We start from the raw sequence: 19,620 nt of genomic DNA on the forward strand, positions 1-19,620 counted from the left end.
AGTGTTAGCCGAGAATGATGACTCCCTTCCTTCCGGTCCGCTAAGCGGAGGCCGGAAGTGTCGGTTTTGTATCGTCTCTGGGAGTCGAAGGGAGTAGGTAGCGGCAGCCGGTGCAGCGAGGAGGTTCTTGAAGCTCTCAGATTTTCGCGGCTGAGTTAGGGTGAGTGGTGCTCGCGGTCGGGCGCGGGAGGCCCGTCCCGTTGTGCATCCCCGTGGGGCGGCTGGGGCGAGGGGTGGTCAGCATTGCTGCCCGGGGCGCACCTGGGCAGGTGTGCGTGCGGGTTCCTGGGTTTCGAGCCCACTGGCCGCTCTGGCGTCGAAGGCCGCGGCCGGAAGCGGCCCGGACGCCAGCCTCGCTCCTTTGCCCAAACTTGGAGCTTGGGAAGTGTGGTTTAGCCTGCTGGCGCCGCGAGCTTGGGCGGCAGCCGGCCTGCGAAACCCGAGCTCCGCGGAGCTGACGCTGGGGCTAAGTTTAGTTTCTAATGTAAACTTGCCCGATTCCAGAGAGTTTGCGCAAAAACTGTAGCCTTGGTGCGGTACCCGGACGCCCGTCCGCTGCAGCTGTTATTACAGCTGTGTGGCTACGTTTAGTGGGAATAATCAGCTCAAATTAGTAACTTCAGCTTAGTATCCACTTTTGTAATTGGAGTTTTTTGATTTTTTTTTTTAAGTGATAGTTGGACAAACAGGAGTTTGGGGTTTAGTTTGAGGCTTCAGAAAAACTCCCAAAAAACTCGCTGTTACTCTGGGGTGGAGCCTCCGAGTTAAGTCCGTTTCTCAAAGTGTTTACTTTCAAAGTAGCTGAATTGGTTCATCAAAGAGGGTATCATTTCTTTACAGAACTTTGAAATAGAAATAAGCGTTCAGTTGAGATTTTAACTTAATTGCAGAAAGTTGTACATCTAAAGGTGTAGAAAATGAGTGATTCTTAAAATTACTAGTATTTTTTTATTTTTCTGGAAGGCTTTTGATGAAAACCTAGCCAGAAAAACTTGAAAAAGTTAGGCTTTACTGGCTAGTGAACCTCGACAACGAATTGCCTTTGTCAAGAACTGAGAACTTTTTGGGTGTGGCAGTCTTAGAGGACTAATCCTACCTTCAACCGGAAGTTTGCTTAGGAATTGAAAACTTGGTTAAATTGGAACGGAAACACCAGCCTGAAAATGTACTTTTCAAAAACTGGTTAGCACCAAAAAAGTACATAAACTTAGCTTGTAAAAAAAAAAAAAGTACATTGATTAAGCTTAGCTTGTAAAAAAAAAAATGTACATTGATTAAATCCAGACCAGTAGATTTGGTCTGGATTTGGGAAGTTGATGTTATGTGCCATCACTTTAGGAAGTGTTTGCTAAGAGGGGAGTTTTTCATTAAGGAACATGTATTTCCAGAGTATTATCAATTTGAGTGTTATGTAGAAAGTCTTCATATTAGTTTACATTTATTACCATTATAAATGCTGGACTCTAGAATTCTAACTAGAGTATCTGGGCTTCCCAGGTGGCTCTAGTGGTAAGGAACTCGCCCGCCAATGCAGGAGACGTAATAGATGCAGGTTCGATCCCTGGTTCGGGAAGATCCCCTGGAGGAGGGCGGGGCAACCCACTCCAGTATTCTTGCCCGGAGAATCCCATGGACAGAAGAGCCTGGCAGGCTACAGTCCATAGGGTCGCAAAGAGTGGGATGCGACTTAGCAAGTGCAAAGTAACATTTGCGTGTGTGTGTGTGTGTGTGCGCGTGCGCGCGCGCGCACGCGCTCTCTCCAGGCTCCTCAGCATGGAATTCTCCAGGCAAGAATACTGGAGTGATATGCCATTTCCTCCTCCAGGGGATCTTCCCGACCCAGGGCTGATCCCGCATCTCCTCTGTCTCCCGCATTGCAGGCAGATTCTTTACCACTGAACCACTGGGGAAGCCAATATTGGTATGTGTTAATCACATTTTATAAGTGAAACCAGAGTATCTAGAAATTCTGAAAAATCTTCTTGTTGCCCTTGGTGTGTGGGGAAAGCCTCTTTGAGGATCTTTATTTTCCATTCCTCCCATCACTTAATCTAGTCTAACTTCTTCCTGACACAGTTTGTATCCGTCCTTTTGTCATAACACTGAATGATTCTCTTCCTATTTGATCCAGCTAGAAGGATAAATCCAGAAATTTAGTACTGCCAGTACGCCCCTTCTCTGATTAAGACAAGGTTATACTCCTTCGGTTCTGTAAACTGATTCTCCTTAACAACCCTTGAACTGTTTTCATTCACTTTTTCTCATGCATCTGAAATCCTTGTGAATTTCATAGACGTTGACTCTGTAAGTCTCAGGGTTTTCAAGTTCCATACAACACAGAGCTCTTCACACCAAAGATCTTTCATTAAATACCTCAAAAGTAAATTCTAGACTGAGCTTATGATGAGTGAAGACATAACTTGGAAACTGTGGGTGCTTGCATAGCAATCTTCCCATTGTACATAAATAATACTTACATTGATGTATAAAATATTTTCAGTTTTATTTTTCCATAGCCTATAAGAATTGTGCATTTGCTGAAGGCTTGTTATATGAAGAAAGTTACAGGCTGACTTGTTTGAGGAAAGTAGAAGTGGACAGCATACCTGAATCATAGCAAGGAGGACAGTGACAGTATCTAAAGTGATCGGCTCCTTGGGATCATGGCACTGTTTCTCATTTTGCTCCCTCTCCACCCGAGTTAGGTGGCTCAGGTGATAATCTGCCAGCAATACCGGAGATCCAGATTCCATCCCTGGGTTGGGAAGATTCCCTGGAGAAGGGAATGGCTACCCACTCCAGTATTCTTGCCTGGAGAAGTCCATGGACAGAGGAGCCTGGAGGGCTACAGTAACAGCTTTTCTTATTTTGAAGTAACTTGATAGCAAAGCTGAACTCTCTATCACTGAAAGAATCCAGATTTCTGGTGGGAGATAAACTCACAGATCAGAATCCAACCTCCTTGAAAAAGTAAAGGTCTGTGTAGTAACTTGCCCAGCATTATACTACCAAATTTTGATAGCATTAACTACCCTAATTTGTTAGAATTAAGGCTAACATTTAAATTTCTTAATTCTAAGGATGTCATGTAGCTTTTAGGGTTTTTCAAGTTCTTTCCCCCACCCTTCCCCCTACCCACCCACAAAAAACTTTCAGAAACAAAGAACTTTTCTGAACTCATAGTATTTGATAATCATGTACCACCTTTGAGTTATTTTTCACTTTTGTTACACATTGTTTTAACTTGGAGAGTCATACTGTTGGAATGAAAACTATGTAACTCATTTCATAAGTTGAACCAATCATCTCATTTCTTCACAGTTGCCTCCCAACTGTATTTTAACTTCCTCAAAGAGAGCACACCTACCTTAACATTTCTTAATTCTTAAATAATAATCAGCATTCATGATGTTTGATGCACATAAATGTAATTCTGCTGATCATATTAATGGTTGATGATTAAGGGTCAAATAAGCTAAAGAAAAACTCTGAGGGCATTGTCAGCGCTGACCCCAAAAATAACTTTATAACTTTAAAAAATCTTATGATGTATTTACATAGTTAAAGAATGCATGATTAAAATGACTGATTTTAATTAAATGCATGATTAAAAGAAAGACTAAATAGGAAATGTATCAAAATTCTAGAATGAGAGTGTGTGTGCTACTTGATAATCCAACCTGAGTATTTTAAAAAAGGTATCTAGAGAAACAATACTAAATTGAGTATTATGAGGTCTTGTAGGTTTAAAAAATCAGTTGTTATCAACCATTTGACCTGTCTTTTTCATCTGCTTCTTTGTTCTTAAAACAACTGACATTTGTGTATAGTTAGGGTAATACAATGTTGTCAAACAAAACAGACTATTTTTTTTTTTTTTTAATATTTATTTCAGTTGCACTGAGTCTAGTTGCAGCACGCAGGATCTTTAGTTGCGGCATATGGGATCTAGTGCCCTGACCAGGGATAGAACCTGGGCCCCCTGCACTGGGAACACAGAGTCTTGGCCACTGGACCACCAGGGAAGTCCCCAAAACAGACTATTTTTAAACACATGCTTTGTTGTGCAAAGTCGGGGCATACCTAAAATACTAAAGAGATGTGGACTGGTAAATATGTGCCACTCATTGAGTCTCAACCACTAACCGAAATCCTGGAGTCTGTTTAGGAGAGGAAGAAATAATATATGCTGTAACTACTTGTTTTTAAACTACATTTAAACTAGAGGGGGGAATTACAGCTCTCTAGTTTAGATAATAAAGGGATTTACTGCGTCCAGAGTTGTTATAAAGTGAAAATATCATGAAAGAGTAATTAAAGGAAACTTGGAAACCAGGGAGGAGCATATACCCTAACTTCTATGTCAAGTAGGGTATAGCTTACCAGAAGCACATTCCAGTGCATGGCAGGAGTGCTATATTTGATGAATTGGAATTTGTGACTCTCCTTTGTGGAATTTCCTTCTAAAAATCTGAGAACAGAGTAAGCTTTAAAAAAAAAAAAAAATCAGGCATTGTCAGAGCTTTTCTAATTATTTCTATAATTGAATGTAGTCTGGCTGGTGTGGTGTAATCAAGGAAAGAATGTAAGAAATAAGTTTTAAAACTCATATGAAGCATTGTGTCCTAAGTTCACTTGGCAGTACTGACATCTAGGTAGTTCATTCTTTGCGATCCACAGACTTATTTTTAGAGCAAGGGCATAGTGTTTTGCTACATCATAGCTAAATGTTGTTTTCAGAACGTAAGCTTCAAAACTGTTGTCCTGGTCAGAGTGTGAAATCAGTAGTGCCTATTTTAGACCTGCTTGAGAGAATATAACTGATTACAGTGTCTTAGTCTTGTGGGTTAGAGGTTTTGCTGACTGCCTCGCCACCTCAGCTCTGAAGGATGGTATGGTAAAGTTTTATTGTCTGCTGAGTGTGGGATTTTTAACTTCAAATTGCTTATAATCTTAAAGATTTAGTGTTGAAAGGGAATTATTGTATGTTATTTTTATTTTTAACTTAAGCTTTACAGGGAGAAATTTAGATTATTAGAGAGCAAAGGTAGTTTCCATATCTCTTAAAATGCTTTCCAAAACTTCTTAAAAACTAAATTGCTTTAAAAATTTTGTATTGTGCTCCGATTTTTGTTTAGAGGACTTAGTCACTTCGGATGATTTGGCTTAGAAGATGAGTTAGTGTTCGTCAGTACTGCATAACGCTGAGGTATAGAACTGGCACTTTTTCTCCAGCGTCCTGACATCCTTTGTTTCTTGTTTTCTATATTATTTTGGATTGAGTTATTATCAGTCCTTAATCAGCTGTCCAGTAGTACTGGGGACAGGAAATCTTACTGATAATGCTCTGAGCTTTGAATTAATGTTGGTGGTAAGTTGGAACTTGAAATTAGTGACAGACTGTTTGCTAAATGTCACAGCTACTAAGGATGAGTGAATTCAAAAGATGAGTCTGGTTTTTCTCTTTGTAGATTGATCCTCTGAGTAATGGTATCAATTAGTTGACAGATTTTTGCCAAGTGATACTGTCCTGTGAAATAGTTTTTAAACCCATCTGTCAGTGGCTCAAATATCTCTGGAAGGTTGGTTCAATTTAGTTTTTGCTATTTCTTGTATTTCCCCTCTTTGTTAGGATTTGACTGCCACCATGTCGAGCAAAAGGGCAAAGACCAAGACCACCAAGAAGCGCCCCCAGCGCGCAACCTCCAACGTGTTCGCCATGTTTGACCAGTCCCAGATTCAGGAGTTCAAGGAGGCCTTCAACATGATCGACCAGAACAGGGATGGCTTCATCGACAAGGAAGACTTGCATGACATGCTTGCTTCTCTGGGTAATGATCAGTTTTAATATTAATAATTCAAACAATTTCTAGAACAACCTTTTCTATTTATTTCTGAAGTCTTAAAAGTTTTGTGAAGCCAATCTAATGATGTTACAGTTCACTAAGATTCAAAATCTGGAGCATTGTTTCCCAAAGTAAGGTCCTTGGACCACCTGCAGATTGGCCAAGTCTCAGAATGAGGCTGGAGACCAGCTGCGTTTGTGTGTGTGTGCGTGCATGTGTGTGCTGCAAACTCTGATCGTGATTATGAAAGCAGTGTTATTCCTCCTGCCATCCCAGTGGAATAGCATACAGTCTCCAGACTCTTTATACAGACCCTTTTCCTTGAGAAGACTTTTCCAAATAGTTTTACTATCTTGAACACAAATAGCAAACTGTATAAAGGATCATCTGTCATGTCAAAATGTTTACCATGATGTGTTTTGTGATGTTATTAAAATTATGACCCTTTGTTTTTGTTTAGGAAAAAATCCAACTGATGAGTATCTGGATGCCATGATGAATGAGGCTCCAGGTCCCATAAATTTTACCATGTTTCTCACGATGTTTGGTGAAAAGTTAAACGGCACAGATCCAGAAGATGTCATCAGAAATGCTTTTGCTTGCTTTGATGAAGAAGCAACTGGTAAGTCGGAGGTAACCTTTAATTACCAACTGATTGTTGTTTGGTTATAGCAGCTAAAATATATAACTTGAAACATGACGACATGTAACACCCTCAGGTTTATACCAGACCTGTTTTGGGGGACAGGTTTCACTTATGGCATGTTAGGCACTCACTTTACTGCCTCTGCCCTTAAATATTTAATTTACAATTTAATAGGTGAATTTGGAGCTTCTTTAGGAAACTTCTGTTATTCCTTTACTAGAATAATTCCACAGGGGTTAGACACTCAGTAAGTGGGTCAAATGAGTATCTTTTACAGGAGCAATCTTGGAAAAAAGTGTAGATGGTGGTGTCAGTACAGTCCTATGTTGGTTTATCGGGTACCTCTCTGCTCTGAGATTGTTTAGATCTGGTATCTGGAATCAGGTGCCCTGGTTTCACAATCCTCTTCTGCATAATAGCTGTCTGATTTCAGGCAACTTCTCTAAGGCTCTTATCAGTAAGATGGACCATAATATTTTCTACCTCGTGTGGTTGTTGTGAAGATTAAATGAGGGAATGAGATAGTAGCTTACTGCCTGCATAGAGTGGACTCTCAAAGAAACCCGAAAGGCTAGCTACATGAATGCCTGCTCCTTTGGCAGAAGTGTATATAAGAGGGAAAAAAAGGGGGGTAACTCACACGGCAAGATTTTTAAGAAGGAAGGCACACCCTTTGGTTACACAGCATTTGGACTAGCCCAAGTGTAGTGTGTGGGGATGGAAGCACAGTCTCTCCACTCTGGCTTTGAAGGTGTCCCACGATAGGGCCTCATCTGGCCTATTAAAGTAGACCATCCTCTTGACTCCTGCATCATTTTCCCAACCTCCTTCCAATCTCCATGCATTGTTGCCTTGACTTCCCTCCACCATTTCTGCCTCTGCCTTCCTACTCAGATCACCTCCTTCCCCTTGAAATCAAAAACTCGGAACAGTTATTTCTGGAACTGGCAGGGGAAGGGCAGGCAGAAGAGACTTTTTTTCTTGCCAAAAACTTTTGTGTATTAATTTTTTTTTTTTTTAAACAGTGAACATGTGTTACTTTTTTAGTGGAAGGGAATAAAACCATTAAAGTAAAGTGTCTTATCTGTTCTTCAGAGTCATCTCAGTGGTCACATTCTTAACAGCCTTAGCTGTGTTTTCATACTGTTTTCTCCTGGCCTCTGGGAAAACTTGAAAAGCTCTCGCTGCTTTCCACCTCCACAGTAGTTTATATGTCTCTGCTGGCACATATTCTGCCTGAACTTATGCTTTAGTTGTATGCTTGTTTCCAGTCATCACAGTCTCTCCCGGTCTTGGGGTAAGGGCTGTGCATCTGCAACAGCATCATGTTCCCCTCTTCGTAACCCCTCCCAGCTACTATCACAGTCCCTGCACATAGTTGATTAGTTTACATGATGGTTGAAGGACTTGGCTAAAGTGGAGGGTTTATTTCTAAAATCTAAAAGTCTAAGATTTGGAGAACATTTTTTTTTCAATCTAGGGTTGAGTTAGCAAAAGAACCCATAAATTTGGAGTTTCTATTGTGAACTGATCTTACACTTTAAAATTATTTTATAGGAAATATATCAACATTTTAGTTTAATTTCACACACACAAGTTGCTGTAAAGTAGAAACTATGAATTTCAAAAATCTCTGTGCTTGAATTGTCATTTAATACCTTTGGATTACTGCAAGAGTGGGTCTCGATCATGATTGCTTATGGAAATTACCTAGGGGGCCATTTTAAATATCAGTGTCAGGGGGTGGCCTCTGGGGTTGTTTTGAGCTCCCTGGATGATTCTGATGTGCAGTCAGGTTTCATGGGACCCCTGCTTGCACAGGTCCAAAGTAGAGAACATTCCTCTCTGCTCACTGTTACGCTCCAGTGCCTATCCCAGTGTCTGTGACATAGTTAATGCTCAGCTGTCTACTCAGTGGTTTTGCACTGAGCCTAACCATATTTGTTACTGAATCTAAAATTAGACTTGCTTTTTAAAATTTTTTAAATCTCATTTTGCGTATTTTAAAAAGGTAAAGTGAAGTGCCTGAAGTTACATACCTTGTTAAAACTGGACCTCACAGCTTCAGTATTCTTTCCACTGAAGCATTTTACCGATGTTTATGATGATTTTAGGGCTTCCCAGGTGGTTCAGTGGTAAAGAATGCACCTGCCAAGCAGGAGTTGTGGGTTTGATCTCTCGGTCTGGAAGATTCCTTGGAGAAGGAAATGGCAATCCATTCCAGTATTCCTGCCTGGGAAATCCCATGGACAGAGGGAAGGTTCCAGTCCATGGGGTCACAAAAGGGTTGGATATGACTTAGTGCCTAAATAAGAACAATGATGATTTTAGTGTATTTGCTCGTAGAAGAAGTGTGATTATACATGGTATGTTGAGGAAGCATCATACTTCATGGCTTGTGGTTTGGCATAGGATTAGCTGTTGTTACCAAGAGATTGGGAGGTTGTTGTCAGGTGAGGTCAGAGCAGAGAAGGTTAATGTCACTAAGCAACGGAGGATTTTCTAGGCAGCTGTGCTGAGGCTGGCTTAGTAGTGTCAAGACTATATTTCATACATTTACATGCTTATAGTCCTTAATGTAAACCTTGTGCTTAGTCAAGTGTAGATGGTCCTTGTAATTATTCCTCAGAGGAGTGTCTCTTCTGATCTCTGTTTCTTTATTCTTTAGGAACCATTCAGGAGGATTACCTGAGAGAACTGCTGACCACAATGGGAGACCGGTTTACAGATGAGGAAGTGGATGAGCTGTACAGAGAAGCACCTATTGACAAAAAGGGGAATTTCAATTACATTGAGTTCACGCGCATCCTTAAGCATGGAGCGAAAGACAAAGATGACTAAAAAGAACTTCAAACTCCAGCCGAACGTTCCTTGTTGCCACTCTGGGTATTTCTGAGACTTTCTCTTCGAGCCTATTGCATGCCCTTAGCTTTACAGCTTCTTCCTTTCTTGTTGTATTTATTCTCAGCCATTTGGGGCACATGCATCTCTATAATCAGACTGGATGTGGGACTTCTTGTCATCTTAAGAATAGAAAATAGGGTAATTTAACTTACCAGCTGCCGTCTACCCTCCCTGCCCCCAGTAACTGCAGTCTACAGAGTCAATATATTTTTTCAGAGAAGGTTATTCACTCAATTTTTTCTGAACCATAATTAAACTTTATGATAAAAACTTACTTGTATAAAAACTTTTTTATTTACCAAAATTGACTTTTATTGGTCTTGGTGCATCATCTAAAGAAGGGTGGGTAGTAAGGCAAATCCTAGAAAATGATATGGTTGTTATACTTCCCCCGTACTCCTTCCAGGTTTCTTAACAGTTCTATTTCCTCTATTCAGTCTTCCCCCCTTTTCAAAAAAAATCCAATTTTTAACTGCCTTTATGGAGTTTTCTGCACTTTGAATTTTAAAATAATTTCCTATAGAATTTGCATATATATATATGTATGATAGCTTTGGTAGCTTTAAATCCTAAAGTTCAATACTGAACCTGCCAGCATCCCTCCAAATCTGTTCTAAGCTTTTTGTACGTTCCTTCATGTCATTTAAAACTAGACCAGGCCACTGAGTGCAATTTTAATTTGTCCTAATTTTTGAAACTGTTTTAGCCCCCAAAGGTTCTATGGAATGCTTTTATCAAAAAGGCCGATTTTTCTGTATTGTATTTCAAAGTGTTGGAAATAAGAGGTTTTTTTTTTTTTTTCCTGTATGTAGTTTCTTTTTAACACAGGGTCCCTATTGAAACACCATGTTTATTTATGCAGAGATTCACATGAGTTCATGGGCAAATCGTTGACATTCCTGACCTGCCCGCAGTCAGAACAGCTGAAGCTACATGCCTGGGAAAGTGAGATAATTATTTCAATCCTAAAAATAACTTCTGCTGTTTGTAGGAATGCAGGACTGTTTTCAGAGTTAATCAGGAAATGGTAGACAGTTTCATTTACTTCGGGCTTTAAAAATCTGACTCTTGAGAATTCGTGAGTTTAAGAAAGATCTTAAAACACTAGGGGGAGGTTAGGTGGGAAGAGTGGATGGACAATTAGCCTATGAAGATGAATGACTGTTAACTTGTAATTTTACATTTTATACTACTAATAACAAGACTATTGGACAAAACTATTACCTCAGTGAACATGCAATTACTGAATGCCTTCAGGGCATTAGACCGTCACACTGAACAGAATAGGTGAGCTGGATTCTTTAACCTCATGAGGCCAGCTTTATAGAACAGAAGTGGAAGGACCAGTGACGAGACTGCTCTTGCGCCTTTTAAGATTAGGCTCTTAGCAACTGCCTTAACGCTTGCCTTTAGTGTGTTCCTGAATTTCATTCAGTGGTTTAAATAAGCAAAGTACTTTTTTCAGGCTACAACCATGATGCTGAAATTTTGTTTGTTGAACTAAATTTGCATTTCAGCTGGGAAAAAAAATAGCCCTGCTTTGTTAACAAATTTCCAGTGAAGAACAAATAACATTGTTCCCATACTAGGGGGGAAAGAAAAGTAGCCTCATCTACTGAAATGATGTCTTGCAGTGTCTCCATTTCCATTTCAGATAACGGCTCAAAGAACCAGCCACCATTAGAAACAGTGGATGGTCTCCTCTCAATGAAATGTCTCCTCATTTAGTAACAGCATTCTCTATGTGGAAAGTAGGCTTTGCATAATTAAGATGATTGCCAGTAAATCGCTAAAGCATGTATTCCCAACAGTGAGTGCGTTTGATAGAAAAAACAGCCTCCATGATGAAAAGGCATACTTGAAGCAAACCACTGCAAAACTTCTGATGAAACCAGCCTAATGGGGGCAGCCTCCTTACCCACTTGCTTATGATGACAGTGTCATTCTGACTCCAGGGCCCTGATTTTACTTAATCGAAGAACGTCTGTGCCTGGATGAGAGCCGCAGTTTATGAGTGCTGCTGGAAGAAACAGGAACAGGTCCGGCTATATAAGACAAGTGAAAGCAAATTATGAAAAAGAAAGGCAACCATTTTTTACAAGGTATGAGGAGAGAAAGAACCACAAGAGATATAACTAGACTACAGGGTGTGCTGGCAAGTTTTAAGGAGGATCAGATAGATGTTGAAAAGGGCTTGGATAGTAGATAAAGCCACAGACACAGTGTGATGGAAACCAGGTGAATAGTTTGAAGAGTGAGGAGGTTAGTCAATAGTGTTAAACCACAGAAAAATCCAATATGGGAGAGTTTAAAGGAGGCCACTAGATTTGGCAAGTTGGTCACTTCTACTAGAGCTCTTAGGTGCAGAATTCAATGTAGCAGGAGACAGGGACAGTGTCTAGGTTTGGGGTTCAGTCCAGCTGCATTTTAACCTTGTTTGTGCTCCATTATGGCTTTATAACCTTAAGAAAGTTATTTGACCCCCTCAACCTCTGTTCATTTGTAAAATGGAAGTAATGCTCTTGGTTCATAATAGGAACATAATCTATGAATATATAAAGCACCATTTTTGTGATTAGGAGCAGTATGAGTTTTAGAGTCAGACTTGGCTGAGTGAATTCTGCCAATAACAATTCTGCCAATCTTATTTTATGTCCTTAGGCAGGTCACCATAAATGTCAGTTTCCTCACCTGTTTAACAGGGACAATACCCTCTATGTTTGTAGTAAAAATAGACACTAAAGCTAAATGGTCTGGCATCCAGTAGGTATTCAGATTGTGGTTATTCTGTTTGCCAGCAGGGGCTGTTTTGAAGTTGTAAAGGCTTATAAGGAAGGCAGGACCACAGGACATTTCTTTAGAGAAAAAGCGAATGAAACCAAAGGAGTGATGTCTAACCAGAGACAACCTAGATCACGTGTTGTAGGATTATTCTTGGAAAAATAAAAATGGATAGTGCTCCCTCTGAAAACAGTAAAGGGTAGGTAACAGGAGTTAATCATAGTTGGAGATTGAAAGGCTGAGGTTAGTAGAAAGGTCTACAGTGGTCTGATAGTAAATTATCTCAAACTAGAATTTTATTAAAGAGTTGTCATTAGCATTTAATGAGAATATACATAAAAATGTGTGGTATAGAGTAGGTCCTTAAACAGTTTAGATTTCCAAGTAGGTCCAGTGTGTTGAAATTGTATCTTTCCAGCTCCTCTTTAAGTGTATTAAGTTCTTGATTTCCCTGCAACCCTGGTTTTTGTCTTTTTGCTGTCCTGAAAAGCATTGCTGGAGCTTATCCTTCAACAGCCAGTTTTCCCAAGTCCCTGTATCTTTTTATCCTAGGTTTCTGTGTGATTGCTCAAATAGCAGGCATCATAACTTCTGTTCCATATTTATCTACATACATTTTATAGTTGTGTTTTTTAGTTTAATGTATCTTAAATTTGTCATATTGTGGCATACCCATCATTTTTGTTTTAAGTATGTTACCTTTTTTTAAACCATTTTTAATGACCACAGTAAACAATTATCTTTGATAAGGATAAGCCATAATTAACTGTTTCCCAAGCACTGGATACTTATTCAACTTTTCATTAATAAATAAGTTTTTCTTTTGAATCTAGAGAGAACAGTATACCCTAGGATTATTTTTTTAGAACAGTGCTAGCCAGTAGAAATTTCTGTGATGACGGAAATGCTCTCTGTGCTGTCCAATAAGGACACTAGGTGACATGTAACTATGGGGCACTTAAAATGTGTCTCAAATAACTGAATTTTTAATTTACATTTAAATAGCCACACGTGGTTAGTGACCATTGTGTTGAAAAGCACAGTTCTAGAAACACACATGGAGATCAAAGACAGTATAGTCAGGGTAGCTCAGCTATGATCTTATTTAAGGTGGCCAGGGTGAGGACTTATGGGATGGTTAATAGCGCACATAGAAGAGCTCTGTGACAAACACCTCAGAAGCCAAAATGTTATGATGAGTGGGAAAAAATTTAATGATTGGGCCAGAGGGGAGACTGCAGCTGAGGGAAAAGGTAAATATTTTAAAACCAGATATGATTTCTCAGCAGTTGGTTTCAGACTGGAGAGAAAATGCATTCAATTAAGGGCCTGGGGGCAGTGCTACCCCGGGAGGATGCTGGGTGATGTCCTGGGAATGCAGATTCTTGCCCTACCCTTGACCTGAATCTGCGGGGGGAGCGGGGCTTGGGGGCGGTTCTTACTGATGCTACTGTTCTAAGAACAACTGGTATAGAGTGCTGAACACAAGGTTCCTACGACCTAGGAATTTCTAATGAAAGATTCCTAGATTTCTCATCACTTTCCTAGAATATAAAAGACTGGATTGTTCTCCCTAGCATCCAGCACATGTTGAGGCAACACTGCTCCACAAAGGGTTGCTATCTCCCATTATCCAGAAATAGTTTTATCCATCTATAATATTCCAAGAGCTTCCCTGGTAGCTAAACTGTCAAGAATCCGCCTGCAATGCAGAAGACTCCGGTTCGATTCCTGGGTCGGGAAGATCCCCTGGAAAAGGAAACGGCTACCCACTCCAGTATTCTTGCCTGGGAAATCCCATGGACAGAGGAGCCTGGCGGTCTACAGTCCATGGAGTCACAATGAGTCGGATACGGCTGAGTGACTTTCACTTTCATAATATTCCAAGGTTGAGGGAATATGAAGGCTAGAACAAAACGAGAGTAATGCATTTTGGTGGTGTCCTTTGTTTTGACCAAGAGCATGGTATAATGCGTGTGCGCGCTTGTGTGTGTAAGTACGTTTGTACTGTAGTAAATCAAAGGAAAGCAAGTAACTTGAGTAAAGCTTTCCCGTGGTTGAAAGGAGAAACTGTCCTGGTCAGGGGGTACACCTGATAGATAACGTGAGGATTAAGACAGGAGAGGGGAGATGACAGAACTCGGTCTGGGCGTGCAGTTTGTCAAGAAAAGGCTTTCCTGCAGGCGGACACCGCCGGCCGCCGCCCTCTTAACCTTCCCCAGTGTGATGCGGGACGGAACCTGAAAAACTACTCGTTTTATCTGAAACTCAGGTGTAATCGGCGGGGTGTACTTTGATCTGCCAAGTGACATCCCTGGGTGGGTGGCGCCCGGCGACCCCCAAACCGAGGGCTCGCGCCGGCCGGGGAATGCGGAAGGGCCGCGGGACCCGCCGCCGACGGCGGGGGAGGAGGGCGGGCCGCCGGGCCCCGGCTGCGCCGTGCCCGCTCCGGACCTCACGACCCGCGAGACACAGCGAAAACCCAGGCCGCGGTGGTCGGCTCCAGCCCCGCGCCGGGGCGGACAAGGCGAAGTCGGCCGCGGCGGGAGCGAGGACCGCGGCTCATCCCCTCTCCCGGAGTTGGATCCGCCGCGACTTCCGGTCCGCCTCCCGAGGCAGGAAGTGCCGGCGCCGCAGCTGTCGCGCCCGTCCTCTCGCTGGTCCTGCGCAGGCAGCCCGGCTTCTGGTGCTGGTGTCCGGCCGCGGTGAGTGGCGCTCTGGGCCGCCCCGTTGCCCTGTGCCTCCGGCCGCCCGACCACAGCCCCCGCCCCCGGTGCCGGCGGGCGGGCTGGCTGGGCAGGGGCTGTGGGACCTGTCGGTAGGGTGGGGAGGGTCGGCGAGGAGGCCTTGGCCGCTGCCGGCCTGAGCCTGGACGTCGAGGGGTCAGGAGGCTCAGGCGTTTGGAAACGGGCTGGGGAGGCGCCCTGCCGGCGGAGGCGGCCGGTCCCCGGCGCTGCGTCACCCGACGGCCTTGGCCGCTGCCGGCCTGAGCCTGGACGTCGAGGGGTCAGGAGGCTCAGGCGTTTGGAAACGGGCTGGGGAGGCGCCCTGCCGGCGGAGGCGGCCGGTCCCCGGCGCTGCGTCACCCGACGGCTTCACACACCTAGTGCCTCGGCGCCCGCAGCCCGGTCGGTGGATGAGGGGGTCTTTGCGACGCACAGGGCTGGGTGCTTTGGGGACTCAGGGGCCCCGCTAGTATCTGGTTCTTGCCGGGAGTGCCGGCTTCGTACCGGGTGAATGGAACGATTTCCGCAGGAGTTTTGGCTCTTTCTCAGCATCTCGCATCTTATAAAGATTTACTCCGTTCCTACCAATGAAGAAGAGGACAAACAGCAAAAATCAGGAAAGGTTTCCTGAAAAAAAGAATCGTGACCTCATTGAAGGCCTTGGACTTAGCCCTGGGAGGGAGAACTTACTATTTATGGCTGGATCTGTGGTAGGCGGTAACATGACCGAAAGCTCAAAAGGTGGGAATTGTGTCGTGTGAAAAGGAGACGCTAGGGAGACCAGCCTGAACGGAACAGAACTGTGATGGATAATAGCTGGGAATGGGTAGATCCGTGGGAATCTTTTCACAGATGTCTTGCAAACTTGACGAGAAATAAAAGATTATGTAAGAGGCATTAGAGAGTCATTTTGGATTCTTGACTAAGGGAGAGAGATGAAGAAAAGGGTGTTTAGAGGATTAGTTTGGCAGCCTTGGTTAAAGATGGATTTACAACTCCCCTTTGGTGAGAAAAGAATCATAGCACTTTAGAATTCAAAAGAACCTTATAGGTTATCTTTAGTCTTATAATGGAGAAGAGTGAAATCCAGCGAGGTGAGATAATTTGCCCAAGGTTACTTGAGGGGTTCACCTGGACCACCCATTTTCTCAGAGCATTAGATGGACTTTCTTGAAGCTTATGGTTAAGTACACAGCTTCTTGTTTGTTTGTCCAGGCTCTGTTGAATGAGACAGCTTCTATGATGACTGACTCGGTTTATGATTTAATGAGACTGAGTTTGGGCAAGATGAACTGCAGCTTCTGAAGGACAGGTCCCGAGGTGAGGGCTGCTGGACTTAGGAGAGATGAAAGGACCGGGAGCCCCTAAGAAAGCTGGTTGTTGGTCTCCTAAGGTTCAAAGACAACATATATCTTGGGTTGATTTTGGCATCTTCCTTTGTTCTGCACCTGAGCTGTGGTGGCTTTGCTTATTACTTCCAGCCAGCTCTCCACATTTTCTTGGTAGAGAATTTCAGCTGCAGGGCGTTAAGAGCTAGTGGTACGAGCACTGGAGATAGACTTCTGAGCATGATTTTGCATCTAAGTTCTACTTTTTTCTACCTATGGCTCCAGACAAATTATGTGTTCTCTTTGCCGTAATTTTCTCATCTGAGAAATGGGAAAAATAACAACACCTGTGTCAAAGTGGTTCTGAGGGTTACGTAAGTTAATACATAGGAAATGCTTAGACCAGTGCCTAGCACATATTTAGCACTCTTATTAGCTTTGTTTGTTCCACGTATGGAACAAGGAGTGACTGGTACATTTTGTTAAGGATCTCTTGCCTAGAGTCCAGTGGAGTTTATGGGTAGACCTTGGAGAAAGCCATAATTGGGGAGTCAGACCTAGGACCTCCCTTACAGAGGACGTATGTGTATGTAATTCTGTCTGTGATTTCAAGGAGGCATATGTATTTGTTCACTTGACTAGTGTTTACTGAGCACCAGCAATGTGTAAGACACTCTACTTCACCCTGCAATCCTTGGTAGATAGGCTAAATGCCATAAAAATGGACATGTAAATGACACGGCAATGGAATACGACTGGGCAGTAAGAGTAAAGAAAAGAATCACTGATAAATGCAGCGAGATACATAACTCTCAAAAACATTGAGTGAAAGAAATTGGACACATAAAGTATGCACTGTATAATTACATCTATAAGAAGTTCAAAGACAGAACTATTTATGGTGATAGAAATCTGAGCAATGGTAGCCTAGGGAGAGAGTGATTGATTTGGAGAGAACTTTCTGGAGTCATGTTTGTTACTTGATGATTGGTTACTTAGGGTGGTAGTTACATAGTGTACATCATTTTTAAGATCTGTACATTTCACCACATGTAAATTTTACTTTATTATTTCACAATAAAAAAATGATAGGGGAGTAGAGACGATAGAAAGTTTACTACCAGTTGGGGTGATCATAAAACCCATAATAAAGAAATGACAGCATTATAGTGCATGTGATAAATGTTAAAATGCATATAGCATGGGGAAAACTTAACCGCTGCTAAGAGAAAAGCTGTAGAATTGAGTTTGCCTCTAAAAGAAATAACAGATATAATAATTTATGGAACTGATTATATATCTCCCTAAACAGGCAGCATCAAAACAATAATATGTCATTGAGTATGTCAGGTTAATTTTGTGGAGTATTTTAATTTGATTCTATACTCAATTCTCTTGATTATTGCTGTTCACAGTTGCTCACATACCCAGTCATTTGATCTTCCCAATTAGCACGAGCACTGGTCTTGACTACAGTAATGGCCATGGGAATTCCCGAGATGTTTCTGCAGGTGCTGATAGACCTTGGCGAAGATGAGAATTGAACCAGAAATGACCTTAGGTTTTAACCCAAGAACCACTCTCTACTTTTTTTGTGTTTATCCACTCTCAGACCTCACTCTATCTGTGCCTCTGCTCACAAATCAGCCTTGAGAGGAGACCTTCTAAACATCCTGTCCCCAGGCATCTCTCTGTAGCATGGCTAAAACTTGAACTCTCTGTCATCCCTTTGCTCATGAAACCAGCTCCTCCTTCCTCCCCCAGTTACCTCATTTTTGAGTGGTACCATTATGCTACCGATTTTTCAACCAGTACTTGAGAAAAGCAGTCATTCAAGACAAACTGAAGAAAACTCCAATTAGAAAGCAAGAAGAACTAGGAAATCAGCATAGTAATCTGCCTAAAGAAAAGCATAGAGGTTGGTGATGGGAATGTTGAGGAAGGAGTGACTCTGTTGCACTTAAAAGAACCCTCTGAACTTAAGAGAAATCAAATAGAAGGAATTAAAGTTTGCTAACCACGGATAGAAAATTTCCCTATCCAGTGCAAACATGGCTGTGGCCCCTTCAAGGTTTTAAAAATCCTTTGGCTGTAACTCTGAAATAAAGGCATTGCCCTATTAAATATTGTAGATGCCAAGGAAACACAATGGCTTGATTAGTTTTCTATGGGTATATAAGATTACGTCCAAACTTAGCACCTTAAGAAAACAATACAGAGCTTCTGAGGGTTGGAATTCCAGGGCAGCTTAGCAGGGTGATTCTGGCTGTCTTAAACTTGGGAGTCCAGATGTCAGCTGGGTTTGCAGTTGTTTGAAGGAAGATCCACCTCCAAGATGGCTGACTCACCTGGCTGGCAGGTTGATGCTGGCAGTTGGCAGGCGGCCCCAGTTCCCTGCCACGTGGACCTCTCTGTGGGGTCGAGTAGTGCCCTCATGACCTGGTGCTGGCTTCCCCCACACAGAGCAATCTGAATGAGAGCATGGCAGAACCTACAACATCTGTTATAACAAAGTCATACCCCTTTATTTTCACAGTGTCCCATTGTGTATGAAGGGTGGCAGAATATGCCACTCCAAAATAAGCTACTTTGGCCTAAAAATTATTTTGAGCTGAAGGCAACTGAAAAGAGGCAGACACAAGAAAATCTCTTTGCCCTCCCTCAGTTTGCCTGAAGGGCTTCCCAGGTGGCTCAGCGGTAAAGAATCCACCTGCCAGTGCAAGAGATGCAGGAGACGCAGATTTGATCCCTAGGTCTGGAAGATCCCCTGGAGAAGAAAATGGCAGCCTACTCCAGGATTCTTGCCTGGAGAATCCCATGGACAGAGGAGTCTGGTGGGCTACAGTTCTTGGGGTTGCAAAGGACCTGACCGAAGGACTAAGCACAGGCTTCAGGAAGTTTGCCTAAAGGCAGGACACAAATTTACAAAGGTCTTCTTTTGCTCTCTACCAGGAAGGACAAAGGTTGTTAAAGAGACAACTTTAGACTCTTAGAGGGGAAGGCTGGGACTAAAATCTGCAAGGGAAAACTTGCTCTTGTTTACACTGTGCTTTTCTCCTTCATCCCTAGCCTCTCCCCTTCACACACACCTTTCTTCTGGCTTTAGCTGAAGATGATATTGCAGCCAGAGTTCTAAGCTACCTCTGAGAGTTACATTTTCCCTGGGTATCTCCCAGGTAAATGTGAGATATACACCTTAATAAACTTGTTTTGGTTTTCTGTTGTTAGTGTTATTACAAAGTGTCAGACAGAAACTCAGAACCACAGTCAGTGCCTTCTAAGTGGTTAACTCAGTGATTCTCAACCTTCACTCTACACTGGAATCACCTGGTGCATTTAAAAATACCAATTCATAGGCTTTACCTACAGACATTCAGTTTCAGTTGTAC

The 19,620-nt window shown here is 42.5% G+C and overlaps 4 protein-coding genes across 17 annotated transcripts in view; 3 read left to right on the forward strand and 1 right to left on the reverse strand.

The window, feature by feature from the left end:
* The window catches only part of MYOM1 (myomesin 1), a 149,963-nt gene extending 149,574 nt beyond the window's left edge, over nt 1–389 (reverse strand). For all 9 annotated transcript variants that reach the window (XR_014074603.1, XR_014074605.1, XR_014074609.1 and 6 more), the window contains exon 1: nt 1–389. The gene's annotated coding sequence lies outside the window, so the exon portion shown is untranslated.
* Nucleotides 69–9,666, forward strand: LOC145534443 (myosin regulatory light polypeptide 9). 3 transcript variants are annotated; one of them, XM_081561928.1, is made up of 4 exons: nt 69–160; nt 5,633–5,831; nt 6,307–6,468; nt 9,161–9,666. In XM_081561928.1, exons 2-4 carry the CDS (start codon nt 5,648–5,650, stop codon nt 9,331–9,333), a joined length of 519 nt encoding a protein of 172 aa, XP_081418054.1. In that variant the 5' UTR covers nt 69–160; nt 5,633–5,647; the 3' UTR covers nt 9,334–9,666. The 3 variants fall into 3 exon arrangements, with proteins under 3 accessions (XP_081418054.1, XP_081418053.1, XP_081418052.1); XM_081561927.1 differs by lacking the exon at nt 69–160 and adding an exon at nt 4,845–4,897; XM_081561926.1 differs by lacking the exon at nt 69–160 and adding an exon at nt 4,845–4,892.
* The window catches only part of LOC145534444 (myosin regulatory light chain 12B), a 22,301-nt gene continuing 11,884 nt past the window's right edge, over nt 9,204–19,620 (forward strand). For 2 of the 4 annotated variants that reach the window (XM_081561929.1, XM_081561932.1), the window contains exon 1: nt 14,790–14,882. The gene's annotated coding sequence lies outside the window, so the exon portion shown is untranslated. Of the gene's footprint in view, nt 11,499–14,789; nt 14,883–19,620 lie in introns of those variants that run through there. The other 2 variants (XM_081561931.1, XM_081561930.1) reach the window with 2 other exon arrangements.
* Nucleotides 12,212–18,355, forward strand: LOC145534445 (uncharacterized). The gene is made up of 3 exons (XM_081561934.1): nt 12,212–15,073; nt 15,198–15,908; nt 15,955–18,355. Exon 1 carries the CDS (start codon nt 14,546–14,548, stop codon nt 15,041–15,043), a length of 498 nt encoding a protein of 165 aa, XP_081418060.1. The 5' UTR covers nt 12,212–14,545; the 3' UTR covers nt 15,044–15,073; nt 15,198–15,908; nt 15,955–18,355.

This window comes from Giraffa tippelskirchi, chromosome 14, assembly GCF_054371585.1.
Source record: "Giraffa tippelskirchi isolate mGirTip1 chromosome 14, T2T-mGirTip1v1.2.pri, whole genome shotgun sequence".
NCBI lineage: Eukaryota > Metazoa > Chordata > Mammalia > Artiodactyla > Giraffidae > Giraffa > Giraffa tippelskirchi.